General features: G+C 43.6%; 1 protein-coding gene across 1 annotated transcript; it reads right to left on the bottom strand.

The window, feature by feature from the left end:
• Window positions 1-1,160: 1,160 nt before the first annotated feature.
• Window positions 1,161-18,233, bottom strand: LOC126473729 (uncharacterized). The gene is made up of 2 exons (XM_050100974.1): window positions 17,602-18,233; window positions 1,161-1,648 (listed from the first exon to the last, which is right to left on the bottom strand). The coding sequence occupies exons 1-2, from the start codon at window positions 18,170-18,172 to the stop codon at window positions 1,530-1,532; spliced, it is 690 nt and encodes a 229-aa protein (XP_049956931.1). The 5' UTR covers window positions 18,173-18,233; the 3' UTR covers window positions 1,161-1,529.
• Between the last annotated feature and the right edge of the window lie 3,645 nt (window positions 18,234-21,878).

Here is a 21,878-nt window from a genome sequence, read left to right as displayed (position 1 = left end):
GAACAAGGAAAGCTTTTCTGAGCGTTGCCTGAAAAGCCACAATGCATGGAAATGAAAGCTGTCAGGTGCCAACGAAACGCCGTGAGACACCAAAAGTAATTCTGTAGGAGATTAAGAGAAACCAAAAGAGATTCTGTAGGAGATCAACACACCATGCTGACATCACACCAGTTGCCCATATATTCACATAACACTGATTCGATCACATGGTGAGAAAATGTTGTTAATACCCACCCCTTCCCCACAAGCCAAATTCCTAAGTCACTTCTATGACCAGTCAAAATGTCCTTGATTTTATTTTTGTATTGATGATTTCTGAAAAATTATAAATTCTTCCTTAACTTATCATTAATTTGAGATTTACTGGGTTTTTGGCACCCAGAATGGGACCATATCGTTTGTGTTTCAGTTCCTTAGTTTATTATATTTTTGGTTCTCATTGTAGAAGCATTTTCAGTATGTCATTTCCTCAATTTATTGCAGTGTGTATCTAAAATGTCGCTATCTCTGATACACCTGTCTAGTTTGGTAACAGTATGCTTCCAGTTGAAGTGTTTTTGACATTAAATAAGACTGTTGTTAAATATTAAAACACTACAGAGCCACATGCTGGCAATGTAATTTACAGATGAGTGGATTTCCTTGTCTTAAGGCCCTATGAACAGAATGATAGGCAGATTTACACCTGTTAATTGCAGAATAACATACAGAAGCATTCCTATATCACTGGGAGAAGTTGTCACTTTGGTAAAACGTTGTTAAATGCCAGTTTATTTTGCTCTAATATAGATTAAATAAAAGTGTTCAAGATATTCAAATCTATCTAAAACATGAAATACACAATCCAGTATCAAAATTGAACAAGGAAAACAACAAAACCCATTGTAAAAGCTTTCACTGGCGCGCAAAAAACTTTTTCAAGGTTAACTGAGATTAAGCTGGGCTAGCTCAGAAACATACACAAGTGCAACTGTAAATGACTGCTAATTATGATGTGGATTTCGTTAAAAAAATTTGTTTCATTTTTGAGGTGGTTGCCATATACAGCACAACAGTGATTCCACTATGTGGTATGTTTTCCTGTCTTTTATTAACTTCAGTAACAAATAGTTTAGTACTTCGGTATAACTCATAGGTACTGCAACACTGAACCACAGCTGTACAGGACACAATATACAGTCAACTTTATTTACGATGGAATGTTGATACAGATGCGTCCGCCAATCATTCCATTTTCATGCATGCAGCCAAACTACATCATGTTCACAGATAAGAAATTGTGACATTTTATTTATAGTAATAGCAGGCTCATCAGTGGCGACTTCTGTGGGCTGGCTCTCTATGTTGTCAGCACTCAGCAGCAGTAGCAGTCAGCAGTCAGTGCCAGCAGCCTGTGCTGCCATTGTCTGCAGGTGCTGCAACAGTGCCTCCTATTGGCCAGCAGCCTACCGAGCCACTGCCATTAGGCGCGGCAGGGGAGCCTCACAAGGTCCAGCAGCCTACTGGCTCCCAGCAGTACCAGTCAGCAGTCAGCAGGCAGTGACAGCTGTCTTTGCCGCCTTTGTCAGACGGTGCAGCAGTGGTGCATCACGGGATCCAGCACTCTGTGCAGTCAGCAGACTACCAGTGCCAATCGGCTGCTGCAGCTCTGTGAACAGCAGGGAACAAACACAGTGATTATGATTATGCTCCAGGTTGTGGCAATGTCAACATCCAAAGATAGTGCTCTCTATTAATCTGAATTTGAAACAGATGCAGGGCATTCTTACAGCAAAAAGTGATTAGGGCGCAGATGGGTCTCCTAATACTACAACGGAGTACACTTTACTTTCAGCTACCTCACCTACACAATATATTTCCTGACCTTCGCTGCAGCATGTTAAAGTGTGATTCAGTTCAATTGCCAGAATTGATAACACATGTAGTAAATACATGTATTTTGGAGGCTCAGTTCCCAAAGGCACTAAAGTTTGTTAAAGTCTCTCCAATACACAAAAAAGGCAGGCTCTCAAGTTGTGATAATTTTAGGCCTGTTTCAATTGTGCCAATCTTGTCTAAAGTGATAGAAGCTATATTAAATAATCAAATAGTAAAATACTTTGAAGAAAACAAAATCTTCACTGATAGTCAATTTGGCTTCAGAACTGGGTTAGGAACTGTTAAATCTGCCTTATCACTTTTAACACAGTGTGTGACACAACTAGAAAGCAAGCTAGTGGTTCAGAATAAACTCTTTGATTTATCAAAAGCTTTCGACACTGTGTCTCATGAAATCTTATTGAACAAACTGCAATTCTATGGCATTACAGGAAGTGCTCTCGAATTGATAAAATCTTATCTAAGTAATAGAGCGCAGAAGGTGGTTTTTAATGGTGCAGAATCAGATTACTTACCTGTGGGCATGGGTGTCCCACAAGGTTCTGTACTTGGCCCAATTCTATTTATTATTTATATGAATGACTTACCATGTAACATAGTTGGACCATCAACTAGGACTTACTTATTTACAGATGATCTTGCAGTCTGTATAACTGCAGAAACAGCACAGAAGGTGAAATATGAAGCAGACCAGTGCACTGCCAAAGTTGAAAATTGGTGTAAAGCTAATTCCCTTTGTGTCAACCGAAAAAAAATACAAGACCTGTATGTATCGTGGAATAATAACACTGAACTTGAGCAGAGCTAAAATGCTGTTAATTTCCTTGGAATCTCAATTGATTCAAAATTATCCTGGGGTAGCCATATAGAAAAAGGGGAAGCAGCATTAGCAAAGGAATATTTGCTCTAAGGAAGCTGCGTCTTTGTCTAAACGTGCCAGTACTTAATGTGGTTTATTTTGCTTTAATACACAGTCACATTTAGTATGGTACAATACTGTGGGGACATCAAAGCAAGGCAGCTAACGTCTTCAAACTACAAAAGAAGGCAATAAGACTGATATGTAGCTTGGCACCCAGAGCTCACTGTAGGCCAAGCTTTAAAAAATTACAGATTATGACCCTGCCGTCAGTATTTATACTACAGTGTGTAATGCATTTTAAGGAAATCTATCCGAGTTATCAACAGTATGACATGCGACATAATTATAACACAAGAAACAAGCAGGACTTAGTTTCTTTCTGATGTAACTATGAAAAAACACAAAAGTGCTTCTTATACGAGTCCATAAAGTTTTTACTGCCATACCCCAACGTATCAGGGATCTTTCAATTCAACAATTCAAAAAAAAGTAAAAGAATTTCTTCTTCTTCTTGAGCTCAGCATTTATGAAACTGATGAATTTTTAAGGGAGGCAAAGAATATGGTATGACTACACTTAGTGATCAGTTTTTATATGCTTCTATATATGAGTAAGTCTGTAATTGGCAAAATTTACTACGCAATATCAATTTGTACCAGAAGTTTCTCTGTTTTGTATTTGTGTGAAGGCACCATAATCATTTGTGTAATAATTATATTGTGTAATATTTTTCTTGTTTTTGTAATTATTTGTGTAACATTTACACTGTGTAATATTGACTTTTGTAATGCCTCAGATGATCTCTGAGGTCTCTACAACAATAAAAATCAATCAATCAATCAATCAATCATTCCCCTTACACAACATTCCTTTCTCCCCAACAAACAAATACCTGGTTATGTACACGCTGTCCCAGCATGATGCCAATATCCTCATCTTAAGTGACACCTTCCTTCAACCATTTTCAAAGCATTTATTCACCAGAACAACATCCCTCTTTGAAAATAACACCGGTGCAATACGTCCTTGGATGCATCACTGAAGTCTTTGAGCCAAATTGGCAATGAACTGTCCAATTCAACATCATCTACACACTTCGTTGTACCCATGCAACGTGTTCCAATAGCCATCATTATCTCGTCAGTCGCCACATCCAGCCACACCCCTAACAATACTAATTGTTTTAACAGCGTCAGTTCCCCATAAACTCCACTCCTCTGTTTTGAATTCTGGGCCGCGCGGGGTAGCAGTGCGGTCTTGCACGTCTTGTCACGGTTCGGACGGTTCCCCACGTCGGATGTTCGAGTCCTCCCTCGGGCATGGATGTCCGTGTTGATTAAGTAGTGTGTAAGCCTAGGGACCGATGACCCCATTACAAATAAACAGGCTTGTTGTTGGGCTGCATCCCTCTCTACAGCTCAGGAATGCACAGAAGCACGTGATGGAATTCTCAACCCTTTTCACAAGAAAATTCGGCGTGTAAGCCGCTATGGAACCAGATACCAAAGGTGGCACGTGCATCAGTTGGAGATGAGACGGTATGAGAGCGAAGCTGGAGTTGCCTGGTACAGCCCGCCATTGCCCAGGGACTTACCGAAGCAAGATCGGAAAATTTGATACACTGCAGAAAGACTGACACAAGCGGTTGCTGAGACTCAGTTATTCAATGGATGACGCTGAAAATTTTCCACCCAGACAGCGACGATACAATGGACAATCACCACCCTTAAGCTCTTATTGGGGGGGGATGAACAAAACCCACGCGGTCTAGGGCGCCTTGCCACGGTTCGCGCGGTTCCCCCCGTCGGAGGTTCGATCCTCCCTCGGGCTTTGGTGTGTGTGTTGTCATTAGCGTAAGTTAGTTTAAGTTAGATTAAGTAGCGCGTAAGCCTAGGGACCGATGACCTCAGCAGCTTGGTCCCGTAGGAACTTACTACAAATTTCCAATTTTTTGAATTCTGGTGACCACACCATACTTCCCTACAGACTCACAACTTGGATACACTCATATTAGACTGGAAATTACTGAAACATATCAGAGACATAGCAGAGCATACAGGGTTACAACGTGACCATATCCTCGGGAGACATCAGATGTCACATCACACTTTCATTTTTGCAGAGATCATTAAAATTTTCATATATAAATGAAAATTTGAAGTTGCCCATGAACTCAGAGATTTTTTACGTAGCTGTTTGATTTAAAAGTACCGTAAATAAAAAATATTCAGAGGAGTATTGCATTCCTCTGATGATCACAAAAAAGACATGTTTTCTTTCTGACTGTCAACCCATGTGTGATGTTCACATGATCACAGCGTGAAATGCAGGTAGAGACACTGCACGGAAGGGACGCAAAATCAATGTCAATTGGATGGTAAAGGATTGATCGTTACTCACAAGATCCGCAACTTTCATTATTCTATTATTTCACTTATTATTTACTGCAGCTTTACTTCAGAGATGTGTTTCTGTAACGACCAACATAGTTTGTCTTAGGTAGTTCCAAAATATTGGGCCAATAAGGTCCCGCCCACATCATGACAAACAACAGGTAGCATATTTGAAGAAACAGCAGTTCAAGCAGGTCTGGCATAAGGTCTTGTTTTGCCACTCTGATGGAGTGGTTGGCTGTTGGCGGCATGATGGTGTGGTAGGGTGCAGTTTGGCTGCGTGCAAGATAAGCACATCTGCAATAGGATTTTGTTAATCATTGAAAAGAGATTTTGTAGTTCATCGGTAATTAATTTTTTGGTTCACATTGTGAAGTTTAAGGTGGAGAATTTCACTGAAACTTTCGTGACTTTATAGTGTGTCTTCCACGTGGCGATGTGGTTTTTATACCTTTGCGAGCCGAGTACATTTTGATGCGCAGTACAGAACCTGTTTGTTAATATTCCATTTGGGTGGTAGGAAATTTAAAATACTTATTAGTTAATGGGGCTAAACATTGCTCATAAGAGGGCATTTTCAATTCAAGGCATGTTTTGGAATTGGTTTTATAGGTATTCCGTTCTCTAAAACCTAGCAGGAAACTTGCAGAGTGAGAGGATAGTGTTAGATATGGACATTATGAGAGTGTATGCAAAGAACTGACAAATTAATATTTTGGATAGGATGTCAACAGTGCAACAAAGACAAGAGTATGACAAATAAAATAATGAAACAAGTACAGAAGTTATGTAAATGTTTGACAAAGTGTCTAACACTATTAATAAAAGTTGTACATTCAGTACCACTTTTGGGCGTTAATGGCTTGTGCTGAGAAACAAACTGTACAACAATAATTTACAACACATAGAACGACTAATCCAGGGTCTCCCCCTTAATTTGATGATCTTCTTACCAAAATTATTGCAAAGAAAATTTGCAGTGACGTTTCTATTAAAGATGCAACACACTTATCCAAGGTTTGGTGCCATAATTCAGATTCACAGTGCATTATTGGTGTGCTCCAGGAACCATCACTTCAAGTGCAGAGGACAGATAAGGCACACTTTAACAAAAAGACTATGGAATTCACTACTCAAGAATATACATTCTTTCCTTAACTTTCCCTTTTGCAGTCAGAACAGATCACACAAAAATAAAACCATTGTATAAATAAAAAGTAAAAATGACATTTGCAGGATCTTAAACATTAATAAGTAGTTCTCATACTACAGAATAAACATTCAGAAATTAAGTACTTAATTAATTTCACACGAATTGCGGTAAATGAGCCAGGTAGACCACTAAACTGCTTGTTTGCACAGGACAGTGCCCTACTGACTTTGTATGGATGTAACATCTCAGTTTTGTCCATGTTGTGCACTGTCTTACACACTTACCAGTTTCAGTTCATCAAGGCTATTCATTCTGGGTTTTGCATTTACAGAAATGTTAATGTATATGTATTAGATTGCTTTAACTAGAACCCTATCAAGCAGAAGCAATCTTTATAAACTATGTGTATATGTATCAGATTTCGTTTAAATAGAACCCTATTGAGCAGAAATAGACTTCATAAACTACGAATACTGAACAGGTACTGGCCCTCAAACTCCGTCTCAATTCCACCAGTCATGCAAAATCTTGGCAATAATTGTAGAAAAACAACTTGAGTTTTCTGCCCCCAAGAACTCGACCTTATAGTAGACAACCTTCCAATTCACCTAACTAAAACACCGAAATACCTGGACTAACACTGAAGCAAAAGCTAACTGTATATCCTAACATATTAACTACGAAAAAATTACACTATGGACTTGACATGGGGGCCAAAGTACTGGAATTATCATAGATCTCTCCTCGAACCTTATTGATTCTATCCTGACCTTTTCAGATGGTTGCATAGTTCTCTGCCCTTACAAACTTCACTACCCACACCACTGAATGCTGTGAACTAGATCCCTAGACAGTATCACATTTGTTCCACCACCATCCTGAAGAAGCCTGGCTTATTGCCATATAACAACCCTGTCGTGGTGTCCTGCCTTCTCCTACCTTCCTTGTATCTTCAGATACTGACCGTAAGTTCCCTCCTGTCACCAGCCTTTCCTGCCTTCCTTAATTATTTACTTACTTTGTATGGTTTCCCAGGGCAGTTTCAACTGCCTTCCCCTCCCATACCATGACATTATTCCTGTGATACATACATCTTTTCAAATGTAACTTATTCAACTTTTCCATTCCAACTCTACAATGTCTGAGGCATTCTTTGTGCACAAAAAATATCGGTTTCAGCAGCTGGCAGAGTTAAGTGGAGAGCTGCCTCAGGTGAAAAGAGTTGTAAGAAATACGCCACAGTTTCTATCTGTGTTCTGATTTCGTAGGAGTGCGAAAAAGTCTGGAAGAGGAGAGTGATGATGATGATGTTTGGTTTGTAGGGTGCTCGACTGTGCGGTCATTAGCGCCCGTACAAAGTCCCAATTTTTCCACACTCCAATCATTTTACACAGTCCAGGCTAGCCACTATCACGAATGACGATGATGATATGATGAGGACCACACAGACATCCAGCCCCCGGGCAAAGAAAATCCCCAACCCATCCGGGAATCGAACCCGGGACCCCGTGATCCAGGGGCAGCAATGCTAGCCATTAGACCACGAACTGCGGAGGAAGAGGAAAGCTGTGCTGCTATGAAACAGCTGTGTGCGACCTGTAGGTCGTCAGTTGGAGGAAACAATATGAACACAGTACCCGGTTACTAAAATTTTTGTAGCCGGCCGGTGTAGCTGAGCGGTTCTAGGCGCTTCAGTCTGGAACTGCGCGACTGCTACGGTCGCAGGTTCAAATCCTGCCTCGGGCATGGATGTGTGTGATGTCCTTAGGTTAGTTAGGTTTAGGTAGTTCTAAGTTCTAGGGGACTGATGACCTCAGATGTTAAGTCCCTTAGTGCTCAGAGCCATTTGAACCATTTTACTAAAACTTTTAAACCTACTGTAGGGCTGAGTCGATAGAGGTCTTGGGGTCTTTATATAGATATTTCACATGTGAGTACGAGTAAGTAATAGTGGGTGGAGCTGCTCCAGCAATTGATCATCGCCATTTAGCAGTTCCTGCTCCATGTATAGCTAGTCACCATCAATATGGTTTGAAGGTCTCAAGATTATCATGTAATGAAAGCTGTCACCTTATAAGAAAGGTACAGTTGTTATTTAGACTGTTTTATAATTAATGGCAATCAAAATTTTAATCTATTAGGGGGCACAAGGGATTTGTTCCCCCATCTCTTAAAAAAAGATAATCATAATTTAAATGAAACAGGAGTAAAAGTAGCATAACAATGATTTGAAAATATAAAAAGGAAATATTGCAGGATATGGTACGAGTTGCTGTACAAAACAGGAACTGAATCTTAGTGATTGATGGAAATCGTTTGCAAGAAAGAATATTCAGAAATGTAAATTTGGGCCTGTCCATATTGCAAGCAATTTAGTCCGTTGGACAATCTTTATTATTAACCACAGCTAAAATAAGAAATGAGGAAAAGCTTGAATACACTAGATTACACTTTTGCAAAGGCCATCACTTCTCGGAATTGTTGGAAGAGGCAAGGTAAATATGGCAGGGAATGGAATTTGTGTAGAGACTCCCAATTTAGAATGCAGACAACACCATCCTTCAAGTTGCGGTTGCTTCAGTGGATATGAACGACAAATAAATTTACAATGCAGTTGTCGTGTGTAGAGCAATGCATGATTGCTAGCCGACCCTTGCTACACCTACTTAACGGCCTGTGCAAGCAATAAGGCAAGATGGGTTTGTTAATCTAATGTCTACTCAACTACCAGTCTACGACAACTTGTCTCCACCATGACCTCTCTCGCAAGAGTGCAATCACAGAGTGAGAACAAAATGGGCCGCACTTACAGTTAGGAAGATCAGTCTGCAAAACACAGGAACTGCTGAAGTCTGTGCGTTACCAACATAACCCTGAAATGCTGATATCACCAACCCCTTGAACTACATACTGGACCATGGAGGGACGAATTTAGCTCCATTCAGTTGGCACGCAATGTGTGAGTGTGCGTGGGGAATGAAGTGAAGTTCCAGCTGTAGCATACCAATCATATTTGTTCAGAAATATGCGAAGTATACAAGTGGTTTGTAGTAGCGCCAGCCACAGGCAAGCGTGGGTGTCGTTGCTCACCAAATGTAACACAAGCGATACAATGTTGCGAGGTGAGCTGGCGTGTGGATGTGTGGAAACATTTGACACAGCAGTACCTAATCTGAGCCGGCCGAGCGGTTCTAGGCGCTTCAGTCTGGACCCGCGTGACCACTACGGCCGCAGGTTCGAATCCTGCCTCGGGCATGGATGTGTGTGGTGTCCTTAGGTTGGTTAGGTTTAAGTAGTTCTAAGTTCTAGGGGACTGATGACCTCAGCTGTTCAGTCCCATAGTGCGCAGAGCCATTTTGGACCTAATCTGAAGAGGGAAGAAGCCTTTCCACACAGGCGTTTGTCAAAATACCGGGTGATCAAAAAGTCAGTACAAATTTGAAAACTGAATATGTCACGGAATAATGTAGATAGAGAGGTACAAATTGACGCACATGTTTGGAATGACATGGGGTTTTATTAGAACCAAAAACATACAGAAGTTCAAAAAATGTCCGACAGATGGCGCTTCATCTGATCCGAATAGCAATAATTAGCATAACAAAGCAAGACAAAGCACAGATGATGTTCTTTACAGGAAATGCTCAATATGTGCACCATCACTCCTCAACAATAGCTGTAGTCGAGAAATAATGTTGTGAACAGCACTGTAAAGCATGTCCGGAGTTATGGTGAGGTATTGGCCTCAGATGTTGTCTTTCAGCATCCCCAGAGACGTCGGTCGATCACGATACAGTTGCGACTTCAGGTAACCCTAAAGCCAATAATCGCGTAGACTGAGGTCTGGGGACCTGGGAGGCCAAGCATGACGAAAGTGGCGGCTGAGCACATGATCATCACCAAACGACGCGCGCAAGAGATCTTTCATGCGTCTAACAATATGGGGTGGAGCGCCATCCTGCATTTTGGTTCTAATAAAACTCCGTGTCATTCCAAGCATGTGTGTCAATTTTTACCTCTCTATCTACATTATTCCGTGGTTTATTAAGTTTTCAAGTTTATACTGACTTTTTGATCACTTAGCTATGCCGCGAGGCATAGCTAAGGCCATTCAAGCACAGCTCGGAAGCGTATAAATACCTAGCCATCTTACAATTAAGTCTTTTCTGTTAGAGTCACAACTCTGTCACCACAAGGCCGTGATGCTTGAGCACCATTTGGCATTCTGTTTGTGGACCACAGTTCGACTCTGCATCAGGGCAGTCTGCTCTGAAAACACGGGACCTGGAGTCACCATCACGTCTGGCCAGCGCCGACCCTGCGAAGCAGCTCGCTGGCCATCAACATGAGGCAGTGGGTCACTGCCATTACTTCACCTTCCTGCTGCCTGCCCAACAGTGCAGGGTGCATAAGCAGTGCTACAACATTTGTGGCCGCAGCTACCCAAGACCGCTCCGGCCTAGAATCGCTGCTAACAGAAGCAGTTACACGATGGACCATTGCCTGCTGATGCTGAGCTCTGCCAGCACTCCAGGGCGCCAATACACATGAGGCTCCTGGATGCCTCAGCCACACTACAATTAGAATTTCAGGGTGTTTGATTGGTACCGTATGCCAAACCCTCCAGGTACTACACAAGGAAGCAGTCACATTTTTGGAAATTTGTGGTACTCTCTTATGGGACCAAACTGGTGAGGTCATCGGTCCCTAAGGTTACACATTACTTAATCTAACTTAAACTAACTTAGATTAAGGACGACACACATCCATGCCCGAGGGAGGACTCGTACCTCCGACGGAGGGAGCCGCGCGGACCGTGACAAGAGCATGAGACAGTGCGGCTACCCCGCGCGGTAGTCACATTTAAATGGGCAACAGGTACTTCTCATTAACCTCTGTCTTGCGGATTTCAACTAATTAATCAGGAACTAATGGCATCAAACAAAACGTTGAGTACAGTGACTCCTACACCTGGGGACTCAACTTACAGCTCCCCTGTTTCAGTTCGTCACAATTATATAGGTAAAACGTGAGCGTAATGTTTCTTTGCATTCAAGGAAATTAACATATCCATATATAAATTGTATCCCGATATTCGTTTAATTTTTCTCAGTTAACTGGTACTGTTATCAGCACATTTACTTATAATATTTTTAAAAGGAAGTTCTCTATACTTGAGGTGCTACACACGGATATCAGCAAAACATTAGAAAAATGTTGATGATAACCTGTTTCTAAGAAATTAACCTGCGGGGGAATCTGCAAAGACGATCGTTATATCCTTATTGATTCGATGTAAGCAAGATACGTTTTTAATGATATAGATGGAACAGATAGTGACCAATTACAGAAATTCAGCCAACCCTACTTTTTTACTATCCAGCCTGCCTTTTCGTGATATTATGACAAATAATTTGTAGTTCACTCCACATTTTCACGAAGCCATCTTTTGCAGCCTTCGTATTAATACTAAATGTTAGTTTTTGTGTCACGGAAAAAAGTAGCATGTAGTAGTATTTATCACCACTAAAGAATAGTCTGTTGTGTCGTTCGTATCAATTTCATGCACAATACATGATTTAGTTAGTTGAAACAAATAATTTTTGTTACTGTGATCCGAAAATGATATATTGTTAGAAACTGTGTTTAAAACAATTCAGCATACTTTTCAATGGAAATAATTTGTAAAATGCACAGGATGTTCCAAAGAACACCGACAAACTTTAGGGGCAGATTTTTTACACCAAAACATTTACTAGAGATTATTTCTTGCTCTGGTCAATTCTTCTTCCTCTCAAAATATGGAAGCAAAGACCTTGTAGCAGACGAGATCTGCTTCATAGTATCGAAGATGAACAAGTGCTCATACTTCTTAAGGCACGCATTTTGGAGCCAATGTTTACAGATTTTTTACTTATTTCTGCAAGAGGAAACTGTCCCTAAAATTTGTCGATGTTTTCGGGACACCCTGTAGAACTAAAAAGTGGCATTGTTAATCTGAAAAGAAAACAGAAATTTTATATTTTCATTGTTTACATTTAGGTTAATGAAAAGAATTTTTCTATTGCTTCTAAAAGAATGCAATTGGTCTTGTTACTTCTATTACACTAAAAGCTTTCTCAGGATCCGCTTGAAATGGAAGTGAGTTGTAGTATTAACACTGGACTAAGATTAAGAAATTTCTTTTTGTTACAATGGATATATACGTAGTTCTTATTTTAAAGAAAAAAAACTTAATCCCACGATTACGTGATTTAAATTTATTTTAGAAGTTCCTACGAAGAGGTCAAGGAAAGATTTCTAATGTCTGAGGAAGGGTGACAGGGTGAGGGGAGAGTCGCCGCCAAATAATAAGTGGTTTTGTGGAAAAATGACCTCAAACCAGCCCTGGCCAGGAGCTAGGAAAGTGAGGTATCGGTAAAGACGATATAACAAAGAGAGAGAGGTTCAGAGAAAATATACTGGTAATGATGGATCTATCTGACGAGAAAGCGAGAAGAGCACGAAGGAGAGAGAGCAAGAATGATGCATCGAATGAAGAGCTGGTGAGATAAGACGCAAAGGAATTAAAGACATTAGTAGCCAGTTTACATTGATTTATATCAATGCAGCAAGTTGAAAATTTGTGCCTGACCAGGATTCGAACTCAGTTCTCCTGCTTACTGGGTAGATTCACTGAGCAATACGCCATCCACACACAATGGTCACCTCAGCCGCAGGGATCATCGTAGCACGCCTCAGATCTGACCTAGATCCTCGACTTACACCATACATTACTGATGTAGTGCCCCTGCTCAATAGTCTCATTACTCGCAGCATCTCGACGATTACCGTTAAGAGTTCAAGCTAGGTGTGCGTCTGCCCTGAAAGGATCATTGGTGGTCATCTCGTTAATTAATCTTATATGTGACGTCTTTTCTTTCAGACATGTCCGAAAAAACGTAAACCACATATCTAACTGAAAGAGATAAGAAGTTGGGAGGCAAATGTGTAGTTACAGGTTCTAGGCCAGGGATTGCGACTTTCTTACCTACTACCCACTTTTGTGTTTCTATTAGTAGTAAGATTTTCTAACTGCCCACCAGCTCTACAGCAATGGTTAATTTCTAAAGCAGGGACGGAACTTTATATTAGAAAATTTATACAGCAGTGTAGCAGACAGTTAAAGCATATAATAATAACTAATTACGAAATACGTTATATCAAAATTTCATGGAAACCTAATGAAAATGTTTTCCACCATCAATCATTTCAGCCAACCATGAAACCTGGAACGTCCACTAGTGGGCGTTAGTCTGTTTGCAGGCGGACCGTGCGTTCAAACGTTGAGCATTGAGCGTGCCGAGTTTCTGACGTCATAGTGGGGAAAAAGGATGTTAGGGAATCTTCCTGAGCGTGCAGAACAATATCTGATATGACAAATATTCCGAACGTACGTGGAAGAATCCCATCTACATCACAAGCACGCTATCTCTCTTCAGTACAGACTCGTGAGATGCGATATTGGCTTTCATTTGAACTCTGTATGTATATATGCCATTTCTAAGCATCAGAAAATTGAGGATCTCTCGAAAACCCGTCGTCAATTGTATTATTTGTTGTAATAAAATTACGGGAAACGTCATGTTGGTTCGTTCAAATGGCTCTGAGCACTATGGGACTTAACATTTCAGGTCATCAGTCCCCTAGAACTTAGAACTACTTAAACCTAACCAACCTAAGGACATCATACACATCCATGCCCAAGGCAGGATTCGAACCTGCGACTTTAGCAGTCGCGCGGTTCCAGACTGAACCGCCTAGAACCGCTCGGCCACCCAGGCCGGCGTCATGTTGGTCGTTAAAGAGTTATTGTAACTTGTTTGTTATGGAAGTATCCCGTTTCAGTGCAACGGCACACACAGGATCCGTAAGAAATGGAATGTCCTTGATACAATTTGTTATAATTGAATGTCAGTTAATAACTTACCTACGATAAAAGCGTTCCAAGGTACGATCACTGAACAATCGTAGTTGGTATAATGTAATATGTATCATTGCAGACTGGAAAGGTAACAATGGTTCATGTGTTGCTGGTTCACGCCTCACTAAATACAAATATTTTTATTGCTGCCCTTCGCGTTTTCTAATCGGTTCTGGTATTTTGTTATTAGTTTAATAATAGTGTATTCTTTAATATTCGATGTTATGTAAGTATAAGCGCGGTCTTTCTGAGGAATGAGTTTGCTTGATTGGCTTCAGCTTGCGCTACTGGCAGCAAGATATTTTGAACGTTGTTGTTTTAAGTTTCGTATTTCACATGTAAAGATTTTGCCTCTGAAGAGGCACAATCATCAAATAAGAATTTCTATTGCACTATTTGCAATGGAACTTTTATAAGCCAATGTCGTTTCTGATTGGACACATCAGCACTGCAACCCAATTACACTACATGCACGCCCAATACGTTTTCGCGAGAAGGTCAAATACCTCGGTGTCTGTCTGGACCGGAAACTACTCTGGGGGGACCACATTCAACACGTGACCAACAAAGCAAAGGTGAGGCTCAAACAACTTTACCCTATGCATAACAGGCGTAGCACACTGAACAGGAGGGTGTTTAGGTCCATGTACATGACACTTATTCGACCCCTGATGACGTACGCAGCCCCTGTCTGGGGATACGCTGCGCCCACACGCCTGCGCCGTCTGCAGCTCATACAGAACAAAGTACTGAGAATCATAAGCAACGCTCCGCGCTACACACGCACCGCGGATCTTCACCGGAAATATCGGCCAGACACCATCTTGCAGGTATTCCAAAAACTCTCCACACGACTGTACAGAAACACGAGACACTCGCGTATCCCGTTTATCCTTTCTCTGGGTAACTACGACCACAACCATAGATGGAAACATAATAGACCACAGACACTATTAGCAAGAAACCAAACATCTATGGTCCATAGCACGCTAACACGACAGTACTGGCGAGCCCCTGCAACACAGCTACTACTGGCAATCCCAGATGCTCGACCCGCAGAAAAACAGGCAATCACAAGGAGGTCGTACCGTACACAACATGCACACCAGCCACACACACCCCCTACACTGTGAGCTGGTCTATGACCGATCGCCCACTAATTTATGAGGACCATGAATTGTTACAGGGAGGCAGCAGCTGCAGCAAGCCCTACAACGAGCTTCCGCCACGACAAAGGTAACGATGCACGATACCTCGCACTAACATAAACACACCTTGCATGCACTGTCGCTGTTAGCAAGCCGCTACTGCCCTTACTACCCGTCCTACTGTCGCAGAGGTTTTCTTCCATTGGCGCTTGCCTTGGCACTTCTTTCCATCTGCCCTTGCAAATCGGTAGCCTTCGATCGCTTTGGTCCACTTTCTGTCTCTTGATGGACCATATCAATGAGTAATCCTACCCAGACTCATGGATAACATCACAGCCCGCATCCTGTGACTCACGATTTGGCCGGCCGTTGTGGCCGAGCGGTTCCAGGTGCTACAGTCTGGAGCCGCGCGACCGCTAAGGTCGCAGGTTCGAATCCTGTCTCGGGCATGGATGTGTGTGATGTCCTTAGGTTAGTTAGGTTTAAGTAGTTCTAAGTTCTAGGAGACTGAGGACCTCAGAAGTTATGTCCCATAGTGCTCAGAGCCATTCGAACCATTTGAACTCACGATTTGAAAACTAACATGTCATACGGAGGTGACAGTAGAACTTTTGATTTGGTCACCACGTTGGTGTGGGCGTGGAGGGGCCTCATTATTTATTAAAAAGGAAAAATCTGATTGGACATGGTAGTTTTCTTTCTTATATAATGTCCATGGATATTGAAGGTTTTATTTATGTATGCAGCGAACAGACTAACATAAAGAGCATATCGACAAGGGAAAAAATGTGAGTTATAATGGAGTTAACGCAGAAATTTTACGCCTACCAAATCCGTTACCAGTGTGATGTGCGAGCCAGATACAGCAGACAACTGCCGCTGGAGCGCGCTGCAATCCCTTATACCACTTTGATGCACACGTACCGTATGCACATGTAACATCATTTCTAACAAGGGAATCTCCCCATCGCACCCCTCTCAGATTTAGTTATAAGTTGGCACAGTGGATAGGCCTTGAAAAACTGAACACAGATCAATCGAGAAAAAAGGAAGAAGTTGTGTGGAACTATGAAAAAATAAGCAAAATATACAAACTGAGTAGTCCATGCGCAAGATAGGCAACATCAAGGATAGCGTGGGCTCAGGAGCGCCGTGATCCCGTGGTTAGCGTGAGTAGTTGCGGAACGAGAGGTCCTTAGTTCAAGTCTTCCCTCGAGTGAAAAGTTTAATTTTTTATTTTCAGACAATTATTATCTGTCCGTCTGTCCGTCCGATGCGAGGTAACTGCGCCGTAGTATGGGGACGCTACACCTAAACAAACAACGAAACACACGACGTCAGTCGACTACAGCGCACGGAAGAGAGAGTATTCCTGCTAACGAGGCTCCCTGGCTGGCAGTTGACTGTTCGCTACTTTGGACGAGAGTGCATTAAATACGTGACATGTATTCCGTTGGCAATATGAATCCAGCAAATATAGCTCGCGACTTCAATAACAAGGTCAATGAATATTTTCCGAACTTTAAGGAATCGAAAAGTTGCTTAAGGGATCGAACGTACAGAATATATCAGACGTGTTTTCCTGTGGAGGAATCGGTTGTGATCAAAAGTTTTCGGTTCCCACTGGAAAGGCACGTCCTTTCGCCTACTAATCGCACGGTATTGCAGTGCGGTCGCAAAACACAGGCACTAAACTTATTACAGTGAACAGAGACGTCAATGAAGGAACGGACAGGTCATAACTTCGCGAAAATAAAATTTTCACTCGAGGGAGGACTTGAATCAAGGACCTCTCGTTACGGAGCTGCTCACGCTAACCACGGGACCACGGCGCTCCTGAACTGACACCATCCTTGATGTTACATATCTTGCACATGGACTACTCAGTTCGTATATTTTGCTTATTTTTTTCATAGTTCCACACAACTTCTTCCTGTTTCCTCGATTGATCTGTGTTCAGTTTTTCAAGGCCTATCGACTGTGCCAACTTATAACTAAATCTGATGGGGGTGCGATGGGGAGGTTCCCTTGTGAGCGTTCAGCATCACGTTTAAGTCGGCACGCTCAACGATGACGTTCGACGGCACGGTCTGTTTGCCGATGGCTTTAGGTACCAGGTTGACTACCAGTGTTCGAGACGGTTGTAACGATCAAAAATACGACTGAAAGTGAGGCAAGTTCTGTGGACGAGGCACTGTACTCACGGGGGTAGTAGATGAGCGCTTCGCGGCGGCAGCACTTGCCGTGGCACCACGTGTAGCCGCGGTCGCAGCCCTTGCGCCACGCCGTGTGGCAGCGGACGCCGTCCAGCCGCGTCCCGGCCTCTGCGGGGTGCCCTTCCAGCTCCAGCTCCAGCTCGGCGAAGCCTCTGCACTGCACCAGCGGCCGCTGCAACATCGGGTCCCTATCCAGAGTGTACCACCTGCTGTCGCACAACTTGCACTTGTACCGCGACGGCGAGTCGGCGGAGCCGCTCCGCATGACGAAGTACACTGCGCCTTTGGAAAAATCCGAAACCTCTCTCTCCGCGGCGATGCAGTGGATGAGTTCCAGGCCGGGAGAGTTGAACTGGAAGGCGAGCGTGGCGTCGCGATAGTGGGGGCCCCGGTCGGCGCAGCTCCACATGCCCTCACTGTGCTCGCTGTAGTTACGTCGCAGCAGCTCCTCGAGCGCCGGCCGCGATCCTTTGCAGGCGCTACCGCGCGTACCCGCGGCGGCATCCGCGCATGCGCAGCACAGCAGCGCCACGGCCGCAGCCACGGCCAGGCGGCGCATCGCGGCTGCTCCCGCAGCGCACGTAGTGGTCGCGCGCGAACCGCGGTCCCTCCTCGCCGACATCACTCTCTCGAATTGTCCTTAGCTCGGCCGGCGTTGGCTTCTTATAGCCCGGCCTCGGCCTGCGGCGGCAGTCGCCCGGGGTTGGTGGGGAGAGGGGAGGGCTCTGCCCGCGTCGGGAGCTGCCGCGGGTGACGGGGTACCAACGTCTCGCCGTTACCTGCTCCGACTCGCCGTCAAGGGCCATTCGCACTATAGTCGTGCCGCTGAAAGAAGATCCACGACAACAGACGGTTGTGCTGCAAATGCTACTACGCAGTTGTTTGTTGTCGTTATGCCTTACCATTGACGGTATAAACAGTTCAGATAAAATGCGAATACAAGTTTTGGAAATGTGGTGCTACAGAATAATGTTGAAGATTCGATGGGTAGATCACGTAACTAATAAGGAGGTACTCAATAGAGTTGGAGAGACAGGAAACCTGTGGCACAACTTGACCAAAAAAAAGGATGGCTTGATAGGACACATTGCGAGACGTCAAGGGATCACCAATTTAGTATTGGAAGGAATTTTGGGGTGTAGAAATAGTGAAGTGATACCAAGATATGAATACAGTAAGCATATTTAGAAGGACGTAGGCTGTAGTAGTTATTCGGATGTGAGAGGCTAGAGTAGCATAGAGAGCTCTATCCGGTTCTAGGCGCTTCAGTCTGGAACCGCGTGACCACTACGGTCGCAGGTTCGAATCCTGCCTCGGGCATGGATGTGTGTGATGTCCATAGGTTACTTAGGTTTAAGTAGTTCTGAGTTCTAGGGGACTGATGACCACAGATGTTAAGTCCCATAGTGCTCAGACCCATTTGAACCAAGAGCTATATCATATCAGTCTTTGAACTGGATACCACAACTATCAACACCAAACGGTCGCCCGACTACAATATCACACCGGAAAATTGAATCAGTCATTGCAAACAGGTCATGAGTCAGCTTTTTTACAAAAATGAGTCGTATACACTGAGGTCACAAAAAGGACATCATACACATCCATGTCCGAGGCAGGATTCGAACCTGCGACCGTAGCGGTCGCGCGGTTCCAGCCTGTAGCTCCTAGAACTGCTCGGTCACCCCGGCCGGCAAAAGTAATGGGATAGCGATATTTACATATACAGATGGCGGTAGTACCGAGTACACAAGGTAGCGCGTTGGCAGAGATGTCATTTGTACTCACGTGATTCATGTGGAAAGTGATTCTGGCTGCACGACGTGAATTAACAGACTTTGAACAAGGACTGGTAGTTACAGCTAGACGCACGGGACATTATATTTCGGAAATCGTTAGGGTATTCAATATTTCGAGATCTACAGTGTCAAAAGTGTGCCGAGAGTACCAAATTTCGGGCATTACCTTTCACCACTGGCATAGCAGTGGCCGACAACACTGCGTGAAATAACCACAGAACTGAATGGGCTGCGAAATCTGGCGTTAATGGGCTATGGCAGCAAACGAGTGAAGCGAGTGCCTTTGCTAGCAGCACGACATCACCTGCAGCACCTCTCCTGAGCACGTGACCATATCGACTGGGCCCTAGACGACTGGAAAACCGTGGCCTGGTCGGATGAGTCCCAATTTGAGTTGGTAGGACATGACGGTAGGGTTCGAGTGTGGCGCAGACCACCAAAGCCATTGACCCACATTGTCATCAAGATACTATGGTGGCTAGTGGTGGCTCCATAATGGTGTGAGTATGTTTAAATGGAATGAATTGGGTCCTGTGGTCCAACTGAACCGATAATTGAGTGGAAATGGTTATTTTCGACTACTTGGAGAACATTTGCAGCTTTTCATGTACTTCATGTTAACAAACAAGAGCGGAATTTTCGTGGATGACAATGCTCCGTCTCACCATGTCACAGTTGTTTGCAGTTGTTTGAAGAAAATTTTGGACCATTCAAGAGAATAATTTGGCCACCCAGATAGCCCAACATGAATTCTATGGAGCATTTATGGGACATAATCGAGAGGTCAGTTCGTGCAGAAATTCTTGCATCGGCAACATTTTCGCAATTACGGACTTCTATACAGACAGCATGGCCCGGTATTTCTGCAGGGGACTTCCAACGACTTTTTGAGTCCATGCCACGTCGAGCTGCTACACTACGCCGGGCAAAACAAGGTCCGACACGATATTAATAGATATCCCATACCTTTTGTCACATCAGCGTGCTGGAACTGGGTGATGAAGGGTAGACAGTTTAATACATACAAGGACAGTAGTCAACCTTCAAATGACGTCACTATCGGAGTTCTAAATCTTTACTCCACACGGAAAAGTCGTGAGTAATTGACCTGTGTCCTTCAGGCGGTGTCTACAAGGAAGTGTGTGTAACTGAAAGCAAAAGCGATTTGTGGACTGTTGTCGCATTCACGTGTATTTTTTCTTGTTACGTTTGACAAACTTAACAGTCCGCATAGTGGTTCACTGTAGAAGGTCCAAAAAAGGATACAGTAAAATTAATTAAGTCTCTGAATGCAGTGAAAAGGAAAGTAATGTCTGTGGACTGAAGTCTGACTACATGCAAAATTCACTATTGCCGAATATTCCTGTTCAGAATATGGTTTACTTGAAACAGCTATGCGTCAGTATTTTTAATACAAAATTTGGAAAGTAAGCATTCACGATATTATTGGTACCATGAAATCGAAGCCAAGAAATGTGGAGATGAAGATTGCTCATTACTATACCATTATGCCCAGAAAGATGTGAATGAGCTTCACCTGTTCTCCAGCGGGTGTGCCAATCAGCATAAGAACAACACAATGATTAACTTTTGCATAACACTTGTATCAACTGGGAGATTTAAGAAGTTGAAACATTACTTATGTATACACAGGCATAGTTTTCTCTCAAACGACGGAAATAGGAATATGAAGACTTTGGTGAGCCGTCATGATAGGACCTATACAGGGTGAGCATTAGTAATACTGGCAAACTGCAGGGACGGATTCGTGAGTGGAAATGGATGGGAAAAGATCCTATGGACATGTGTTTGGAAATGGACGGTGTGCGTGCAATGACAACAAATCGTCCCTGAACACAATAAAAAGTTATATCGCATCCAACTCACAATATACACTCCTGGAAATGGAAAAAAGAACACATTGACACCGGTGTGTCAGACCCACCATACTTGCTCCGGACACTGCGAGAGGGCTGTACAAGCAATGATCACACGCACGGCACAGCGGACACACCAGGAACCGCGGTGTTGGCCGTCGAATGGCGCTAGCTGCGCAGCATTTGTGCACCGCCGCCGTCAGTGTCAGCCAGTTTGCCGTGGCATACGGAGCTCCATCGCAGTCTTTAACACTGGTAGCATGCCGCGACAGCGTGGACGTGAACCGTATGTGCAGTTGACGGACTTTGAGCGAGGGCGTATAGTGGGCATGCGGGAGGCCGGGTGGACGTACCGCCGAATTGCTCAACACGTGGGGCGTGAGGTCTCCACAGTACATCGATGTTGTCGCCAGTGGTCGGCGGAAGGTGCACGTGCCCGTCGACCTGGGACCGGACCGCAGCGACGCACGGATGCACGCCAAGACCGTAGGATCCTACGCAGTGCCGTAGGGGACCGCACCGCCACTTCCCAGCAAATTAGGGACACTGTTGCTCCTGGGGTATCGGCGAGGACCATTCGCAACCGTCT

This window comes from Schistocerca serialis, chromosome 4 (assembly GCF_023864345.2).
Source record: "Schistocerca serialis cubense isolate TAMUIC-IGC-003099 chromosome 4, iqSchSeri2.2, whole genome shotgun sequence".
Taxonomy (NCBI): Eukaryota; Metazoa; Arthropoda; class Insecta; order Orthoptera; family Acrididae; genus Schistocerca; species Schistocerca serialis.
Note: the sequence above shows the minus strand (reverse complement) of the source record. Positions and strands in the feature narration are given on the sequence as shown.

Coding starts and splice junctions, on each gene's coding strand:
- LOC126473729 (XM_050100974.1), bottom strand. CDS start 18,172: ATGCGCCGCCTGGCCGTGGCTGCGGCCGTGGCGCTGCTGTGCTGCGCA. Junction 1,649..17,601: donor AGCGCTCATCTACTACCCCC/GTGAGTACAGTG, acceptor TGCTGTTCACAG/AGCTGCAGCAGCCGATTGGC.